Source organism: Phoenix dactylifera, unplaced genomic scaffold (assembly GCF_009389715.1).
Source record: "Phoenix dactylifera cultivar Barhee BC4 unplaced genomic scaffold, palm_55x_up_171113_PBpolish2nd_filt_p 001592F, whole genome shotgun sequence".
Classification (NCBI taxonomy): Eukaryota; Viridiplantae; Streptophyta; class Magnoliopsida; order Arecales; family Arecaceae; genus Phoenix; species Phoenix dactylifera.
In genome coordinates this window covers 73,483-82,151 of record NW_024068897.1, presented here as the reverse complement: position 1 = coordinate 82,151, position 8,669 = coordinate 73,483, and the positions used below count along the sequence as shown (strand labels likewise).

The following is an 8,669-nucleotide window of genomic DNA, read 5'->3' as shown; positions in this document are numbered from 1 at the left end:
TGCCCTGCCCTGTAAGAGGCGAATTAAGAACAACGACCACGAATTTGGCATAGTTTTTCTAGATTATAAATAGTGATGGATGAGCATGTAAGTCACCATATGTGCATGTATTGATTTTGCATTTATTGTCAAAGATATAACTAAAACTTCCTTATTAATACTACAAATGAGTACCAGCACATACTTTTATCAAACAGAAATATTAGCTTGTCAGAGATACTAACCAGTTCCATTGAGATTGGCGTGCTCTCCAGTAGCAAAAACATTTCAAAAAAGTGCACTAGTGAAATGCACAAGCAAAAACATTTCTGCACCAGTTTAAATTGCTCCGAGCTATAAAACTATGGGCATATTCCCGTTGAAGTTTTCCAACAATAGATCAATATAAATCTAGGAGTATCCAAAAGGTCATAAAACTGGAGAATAACTTTTCGGATGCCAATGATGCTACTGAGAGCAGTTACTCTATTAACATGCGTCAAACCTTGAATTTCTTCAGATGCCAACATCGAAAGCAAGATTGCCATATTAACATATGCCTAACCTTTCATTTCTATCATAAGACAGGAAGAAGGCAAGAAATTTGTAAACTCCTGTTGCATTCCCTGCAGAAATATAAAGCCTGCAGCATGACATCGCTTTGTTGCCGGAAATCTAGCAGTGATAGAAGTGGATACAAACCTAACAGCCATTTGCAACTCTCGAGAATTCAGTCCAGATACCCTGCTGCTAAGGGATAAATTAAGTTATCTTGCAAACTAGAAGCTTCAGTGGTAAGAGAAGCTTCGGTGGTGGGAGAAGACGCATCAGCAAGGCATGTAGCTAAATCATCAAAATAACAGCAAAACTTACTACAACTAAAACTATGCAAAGTTTCAGACACTGTATTCTGCTGTATGAACATACCAAGTACCAACTTAATTGCTGGAATTCTATACTTATCATGCAATAGTTCAACTTTCTTATCACAAAAAACAAAAAGGAAGAAGTTCAGTGGTGTTAGATTATTTGATTTGTAAGGAAAGTTACCTTTTTCATTTAGGATTCATGATCGAAAGAAGTCTCTTCCCATCCATATAGATGTTCTAGATGGTAGCCAGTTTAATTGGATAATATCTGGGAAAAGATTTATCTGCAGTATTAAGCTACAGGTGGTGTGAAGGTTATTCATCATGGTTGTTGTTGATGCGGCCCATATATTCTTCAATTTCATATATATGAAATTCATATCATCAAAGAACTCATATCTGCGGTACACATCCTTGCCTGCTACTAAAGTTCGTGGAAGGGGAACTACTAAGATTTCCCAATTTTCTTACTTTACAATCCGTTTATGGATTTGATTGCAAGCTGCACTTGCACACTATTAAGATTTCCCAATTTTCTTACTTTACAATCCGTTTATGGATTTGATTGCAAGCTGCACTTGCAGAAATATTGTGACACCTCTTGATCGATAGTCTTATACAAAATGAAGACTCAAAAAGTGACACCTCTTGATCGATAGTCTTATACAAAATGAAGACTCAAAAAGTGACACCTCTTGATCGATAGTCATATACAAAATCAAGACTCAAAAAGAACAATTACAGAATGGATCCAAGAAAGTCACAAAGGATTATGTAGATTCATGCTTTATCCAAGATCAGAATTGTTGGTTATTTCATGAAGGGATTACTGTGTCTGCTTCTATGCCCACTAAATCAGCTACCAAGGTTGGGTATTTAATTACTACAGAGTCTTCCTTTTTAAATTTAATTATATGAGATTCAGTGAGGGTATTAACTGGAGATCTAACTCTTGACGGAATAGAGAAAGAAGGAAATGCAGAGAAAATTCCAAATAGATGAGGAAGGCTTCTTGAGTAAGGAAAACATTGCAGTTATGGTAAAGTGGGATTAATCAAACAATTTAAAAGTAACTTAAAACAAACTCAAATCACAAATCCCATCAGACAATTTGCAAAAATTACAAAATAAAAATAAAATTTGAAGAAATATGAAATCCACAAGAATCTCTGTGGATCAGCTGATCGTATTAAGGTCTATCGAACTGTGACAAACGGCCGGTTCGGGCATACTAAACCAGACATGTTTGCTACCAACATAGTTTGATATACCGGTTTGGTATATATTCACACGCCCCACTACGCCATTTTTTCTCCGTTCGATCGAAAGTTTCGCCCGTCCCCCTCCCTAGAAACCCTAATGGCTTCCATCCTCATGCTCAACAATATGCCGAATGATGCCGCCGCTGCCAAGGTCCCCCTTCCACCCTCTCCTCCCCCTCTCTCCCTCTTCCTCTCTCCCTCTCCCTCTTCAAACAATGAGGTCCCTCCCTCCCTCCCTCCCCCCTCTCCCCCCCATAACGACGACTTCTTTGCCTTCTTTCTCTCTTCCCATCTCTCTCCTTCTCCCCCTCCCTCTCTCTCTCTAGCTCTCTCTATGTCGGTACGTCCTGGAACGGCACAGTATGGGCCGTATTTTACCGAACTGGTCGCCAGCTAGTACCCTCTCCAGTACGGGTTCGGCAGAACCTTGGATCGTATGTTGTGATCAAAGAAGAGAAATCATGGTAGTTCACATTTGCTTAAATAAACTTTAGTTCATTTGTGATTTATGCATAACACCCCCGAATATGTCCATTTGAAACTACAAACCGCTTCATGCCAAGCTCAAAAGTGTATCAGATACAAAGCATGTACTTATATCTTGCTTTTAAGATTACCAAACAATGAGTGTCGACCTTCAGCAACAATCTCTCCTGTTGTTTTGTTTCTCAACAATACATATGTTCCAGTATAGGCTCCTTTGTGCCCCAAAACACTTGAGGTGATCTCCAATTCATCCTGTTCACCAATCAAATTCTGAGAAACAAATATACAAGAAGGAGAGGAAACAAAGAATTTAGATGATTTTTCAAGGTTTAATTCATATCCATGTTGCAAACATCTGAAAATTCTGGTGAATAATATGTATGAAAAAAATGAATTTGACTGAACAATACGTATGACAAAACTCTCTTGTTTTTTTTTTTCCAACTCTTTGTAAAACATTTAGAGCCTTTGGTAGAAAAGATTCCTTGCTTCGAAAAACAGTGAAAATAAAAGAAAAGAATAAAAGTAGTTTCGTAAAAAATGCTATCTTCAACATTAATCTCCATGTGGTATTTCACTAATTGTAGAAGAAAATACAAAATATAACAACGATACATAACAGGCCCTAAAATTCATTTTTTTAACATTTTCCAAGTCTCTCATCTCCCTTCAAATCTTGATTTTTTAGTTCTTATCCATGAATTCTAGAATTCTGCCAGAAGCACACCAATTGAATTGCTCTATGTTGAAACGTTCAAACAAATTCTTTTCATCAATTACTGAAGATAAGTCTGCCTTCACAAATCATATCCTCAAGGTCAGGAAACCTCTTCATATTAGCAAAAACCTTTGGTACAAAAGAATGAGTAATCCCAAACAAAGAGCTTACTTACATCAACCTTGGCAGTTGACATGTACGAAATGGACATGTCGACTGAGACCTTCATGCGGTGACCATCAGCATGCATTACAGCGCCTCCCACCTCATCCACCAGGTTTGCTATGGCGCCTGCCGACAAGTTTCCATTCACGTCCTGTTAAAAGAAACCAATGATCTGGTCTGCTTATAAACTAAGCAATTTAAGCTGAAGGCCCGGCGGCGAATAGGAAATATCCATTTGAGTATCATATAGAAATCATATTCAATCATCAAAACCAGATTAAGCCCAAATTTTGATCTCAAGAAACAAGCAGACAAGTGAAATATAATCGAACACTCGGCCACAAAACCATAATAAGGAAACAACAAAGGCACGAAGGGGCTTCTCTATTCTCATAACTTCTCTCTTTTTATTTACTCACGGTGAGTCGAGGAGGGACTTTGAAGGTGCACGAGAGGGATCCCCGCTGGATGAGGTCGACCCGGATTCCCCGGAGAGCGAAGCCTTCGTAGAAGCTGGCAGCGTCTCCGGCGCGATGCGGCCGGACGTCCAGGCTCGCCACCCGCTCCGATTCTCCTGCTCCTACGGACAGGGCCTCCCTCGCTTTCTCCATCAGCTCTTCTTCCTTTTCTTCCAACCCAACTCCAGACCTGGCCTCGCCTCGCCGCCTGGATTTAGACCGGAAATTAGAACATTTTACATATAACCCCTTCGTACGCTGACTATTTAGGTATCCCACCCACCGGTTGGGGAAAAAAGAAAAACGACAGAGAAAATAATATACAAATATTACATGAAAAACATATATAGGATCTCTAAACGGAAATTACATGACGCGGATCAGCTGGACAGGGCTCACTGTAAAAGCGAAACCTTGGGCCACGGCCCACGGGGAACGCCTCGGCGATATTAGTGCGTAGCGTGGTCCTGGGAGACGCCTGCTAGCCGTTAAGCTCCAGGGATTAGAGGCCCAATGATAACCGCACAAGCGAGGCGAAGCCTGCAAGCTTTTCAAACTTGGGCCTTTTCCACAGAGTCTTGTGGACTCTAGCCTGCATCTATGGGCCGAAGTCTCGCTAACAGCAAAGCCTGTCTTCCTGCAATGCTTTTAGCCCAAACAAGATACTGGCCTTGTCGAGTTGTCGTCCATCAAGCGCCATAAACAGCTGGGCCTAAGTGTTTTTTAAACAAATGTATAGTAAAAACTTTTCATAATAAAACAGCTGGGGCTTAGTTGGTTCCACGATATGTCAAGGTCTATATATTAGATCTAGGGCAGCTCCAAAGTCTCCATGTGAATAATTGAAAATAGAAACAATAGCTGAGTCCAATATCTTTACATTTGCTTTGCAGAGTTTGGATCCTGTTTTGACTTTTGAACCGCAGACGTCTCAGAAATAAACGGCTGTCATCCTCGTTGGCCTGCGAGAAAATTTTAAACAAGATTCCAAGAGCCGTTGGCCCTACTCATGGCTTCGTTCTAGAACCACACAATCCAACGAACGATGAGCATTAGCCTCACCCTGTAACGCTATCTGAATGCACGACACGCGGCACCGCGGGAACAACTGCTTATCTGGTTTGTCGCTCCTTCCCTCCCTCTGGGAGCTCTCCCTGAAACAAAGTTAACGCTAAGAATACAACTTGACTCCACCAACGCTCTCCGTTTTCTCGTCTTTTGCCGGTGAAAATGGAGGCTGGAGTAGCGAGCTATGCTCGCGGGACAATTCCGCACGATGTGTTGCGTATCCCACGCGTGGCTGCACCATCTTCTGCTCCTTCCTTCTCACGATCGCATAGGAATCATGTGAGGGCACACAGAGTTGCATATCTATATAGTTCATGCACAACTTCAAGCTCAAACTTCGTTTTTCTAATTTTTTCTTTTGGAATATATATATGAATCATGCAGGGTCTCAGATCCAGCTCAGTCTTCGGTGAATCTCTGCGGGTGATGTCAAAGTCTTCCCCCAGAATTTCAAAGAGAGCCGGCAGCTCCTCGCTCATCACCAAGTGTGAGATTGGGGATAGCTTGGTAAACTTACTTTGATCTAGAGTGATGCGTTGAAATCAGCTGTACTTGTATAGATTTTGATATTTTTGAAGAACATCATGTTACTGAGGATTCTATGAGCTGCAGGAGGAGTTCTTAACGAAGGCAACCCCAGATAAGAACCTAATCAGGCTGCTAATGAGCATGGGAGAGGCGCTGAGGACCATATCCTTCAAAGTGAGAACTGCATCTTGTGGTGGGACTGCTTGCGTTAACTCATTTGGTGATGAACAGCTTGCCGTCGACTTGGTTGCCAACAAGCTGCTTTTTGAGGTTAGCAACAATGATTCTATTTGCTAAATAATTCATCAATTTTTCATTCTTAATTGTTTATCTTTCAGTTCTTGGAATTATTTTTTTTTTGGTTGACCGCAGTCATTCTAACCCCTCCAGGCTCTGCAATATTCCCACGTCTGCAAATATGCTTGCTCTGAGGAAGTTCCTGAGCTACAAGACATGGGCGGGGCAGCTGAAGGCATGCGACTGAACATTGTTGCTTATTAATTATGAGAATTTCTTATTCATGACTCGTTTAAAGCGCTGCATTATTCACAGTAATGATGGATATGTTAATCCTACTTTTTTAGATCCATGACCCGGTACTAATCTCTGTTACTTCGCCTAGTTGGTCGGTAAGGCATCCATGAGACACTTGTTACAAATCTTATATTACTTCGCTCCATTATTTGTACATACTAGTTCAAAGTCCCATCAGACTACTGCTCGCAAACCATTCTTCAAATGATAACTCACCTACATGTAAGCATTCAAAAAAAAGTTAAGCAAGTAATCACAGAATTCAAGCAGAATCAGTAAAAATACTGAACTCCCTCCAACAAATAAGAACTCTTAACTACTAAGGTGCGATATACATCGTCTGATTCATTTCCTAACAGCTTAAGCTTTTAGCTTCTAGAAGTAAGTTAATAAGACTCTCTCACTAGTTTTGGGGGATGGTTTCATTCCTCTGACAAATTCATGTTGATCTTGTCTTCAGAATTTTATAACATTCAAGTGCCAGGCTAATCAGCTATGACACACTCAAAAGAAAAGAATGGATTTTGTAACAATCGTCTGAAACACAGGTGGTTTTAGCGTGGCCTTTGATCCCCTCGATGGCTCCAGCATCGTTGACACAAATTTCACCGTTGGCACGATATTTGGTGTCTGGCCTGGCGACAAACTTACGGGTGTGACAGGAAGAGATCAAGTAGCTGCAGCTATGGGAATATATGGACCTCGTACGACTTATATCATTGCTCTAAAAGATTGCCCTGGAACCCACGAATTTCTTCTTCTGGATGAAGGTAGGTTTCTTATAATATAGCATATCCACCGATTTATTTAATTAACGTTGCTGGTTTTGGTCTCCTCTGTTTCTGAAGAATAAAGATAGGCCTTCTAACTACTGGTCCATGGTCTAGGCAAGTGGCAGCATGTCAAAGACACCACATCCATTGGTGAAGGGAAGATGTTCTCTCCCGGAAATCTAAGGGCCACATATGATAATCCTGCCTATGATAAGGTATTCAAATACATCTATCACTTCTCGCACCCGCAACTTATTGTTTAACAAAAACATCCCTGGATCTAGGTTTAGCTAATGAACATGTGTCCCTGCAGCTGATCAACTACTATATAAGACAGAAGTACACATTGCGCTACACTGGAGGAATGGTGCCAGATGTCAATCAGGTAATAACTCTCACATTGCTCATCATTCTGAGCAAATGATTCTGAGACTAGTAGGCTTTGTTTCCTATGTCATCAGATCTCATGGAATGTTTCGAATCATCAGGGACCATCATTAGCAATTCTACCTTATAATGAAACAGTTGATGGATCCCTTAAAATCACTAATTGCATGATATTGTGCATTATAGGAAATTATAATTACTTATTTGCGCCGGCAGTAATATATGTAGGGTTCGTTTCGCTTATAAGGAAGCTTTTCTCATATCATAACTAGCTGATTTTAATCAGATCCACAGAAAAGGGGGATGAGAGTGATTCATTAGAATGAGCTAATCAGCGCATGTACCTTCGGCTTTTTGCATGCTCATCTTTCGACTGGTTTGTGTTCCAGATCATTGTAAAAGAGAAAGGCATCTTCACAAATGTAACATCTCCAACTTCTAAAGCTAAGCTGAGGCTTTTGTTTGAATGTGCTCCCCTGGGGTTCCTGATTGAGAAAGCTGGAGGATATAGTAGCGATGGCACAAAATCCATCCTCGACAAGGTGATCAACAATCTTGATGACCGCACGCAGGTCGCTTATGGATCCAAGAATGAAATCATCCGGTTTGAGGAAACTCTGTATGGCTTCTCTAGAGTTGCAGCTGGTACACCTGTTGGGGCCGTTGTCTGAACTAAGTTGCATGTGGTTGTTCAGCCTCTTCTTGCCAATATTTTCAAATATGACTGTTGTGATGTAGTGAAAACCAGTTCAGTTTCCAACTTTACATCAGTGAAAGGAAAGGGAGGGCAATAGAAGGTAAGGAGTAGCTTCCTCCTATAAGCATCTGTCAAGCGTATTTTTCTAAAAAGCAACAAGTCTCCTTTCTTGAGTTCCTCTTGGTAATGCTCATACTTCTTTTGGCTGCTCACAGGAGAAACAAATTTGATAAGAATTAATAAGTTCACCAGAATGACACATGGCACTTCTGCTAGGAATTCCGATTAGTTGATTTTCTAGCTAATACGCTCGATATGACATTGTTTTTGTTCCCCAATATCCTTTTCCTCAGCAGAAACTTCGTTCAGTATTTTCATCGTTCATCAGCTACAGCAATATTCATAAAACCGAGAGAGCTACATAAAAGGTCGCAATTCCTAGCAGCTTAGTATATCTTCTTAGACAGCTAAGGAGTTTATTATCGTTACACAATCTGTCTCCCCACAATCATGCATCCATTAGCCACAGCTTGATGTTTAGGCGTTTGCTTTCCTTGATTTGAAGATTTAGATATGTGAATTTTTGTTCGTTCTGTCTCAAAAGAATTACTGATTTGTTGCTAGCACGTAAGCCTGCTGCAACAAAAATGGCTGCCGTAAAGGTATCAATCTGAAGGTGATGAACCTGTTGCTGAAAATGAATCAACCTAAAGAAGAATAGGATTCAGCCTGCCCAGTTTGACTA

At 40.7% G+C, this 8,669-nt stretch overlaps 2 protein-coding genes and 1 long non-coding RNA gene across 4 annotated transcripts; 1 reads left to right on the top strand and 2 right to left on the bottom strand.

The window, feature by feature from the left end:
• Positions 1-202: 202 nt before the first annotated feature.
• LOC113462536 lies at positions 203-2,260 on the bottom strand. The gene is made up of 2 exons (XR_003385039.2): positions 1,494-2,260; positions 203-1,446 (listed from the first exon to the last, which is right to left on the bottom strand). It is a non-coding gene; the product is annotated as an uncharacterized LOC113462536 (long non-coding RNA).
• Positions 2,261-2,584: 324 nt separating this feature from the next.
• Positions 2,585-4,150, bottom strand: LOC120103715 (acyl-coenzyme A thioesterase 13-like). 2 transcript variants are annotated; one of them, XM_039122582.1, is made up of 3 exons: positions 3,899-4,150; positions 3,490-3,630; positions 2,585-2,866 (listed from the first exon to the last, which is right to left on the bottom strand). In XM_039122582.1, the coding sequence occupies exons 1-3, from the start codon at positions 4,088-4,090 to the stop codon at positions 2,705-2,707; spliced, it is 495 nt and encodes a 164-aa protein (XP_038978510.1). In that variant the 5' UTR covers positions 4,091-4,150; the 3' UTR covers positions 2,585-2,704. The 2 variants fall into 2 exon arrangements, with proteins under 2 accessions (XP_038978510.1, XP_038978511.1); XM_039122583.1 differs by having other exon boundaries at positions 2,585-2,848; positions 3,899-4,148.
• Positions 4,151-5,051: 901 nt separating this feature from the next.
• Positions 5,052-8,042, top strand: LOC120108850 (sedoheptulose-1,7-bisphosphatase, chloroplastic-like). Its single transcript, XM_039122580.1, has 8 exons — positions 5,052-5,284; positions 5,390-5,512; positions 5,618-5,803; positions 5,924-6,005; positions 6,616-6,837; positions 6,955-7,055; positions 7,154-7,225; positions 7,617-8,042. Exons 1-8 carry the CDS (start codon positions 5,168-5,170, stop codon positions 7,896-7,898), a joined length of 1,185 nt encoding a protein of 394 aa, XP_038978508.1. The 5' UTR covers positions 5,052-5,167; the 3' UTR covers positions 7,899-8,042.
• Positions 8,043-8,669: the final 627 nt, after the last annotated feature.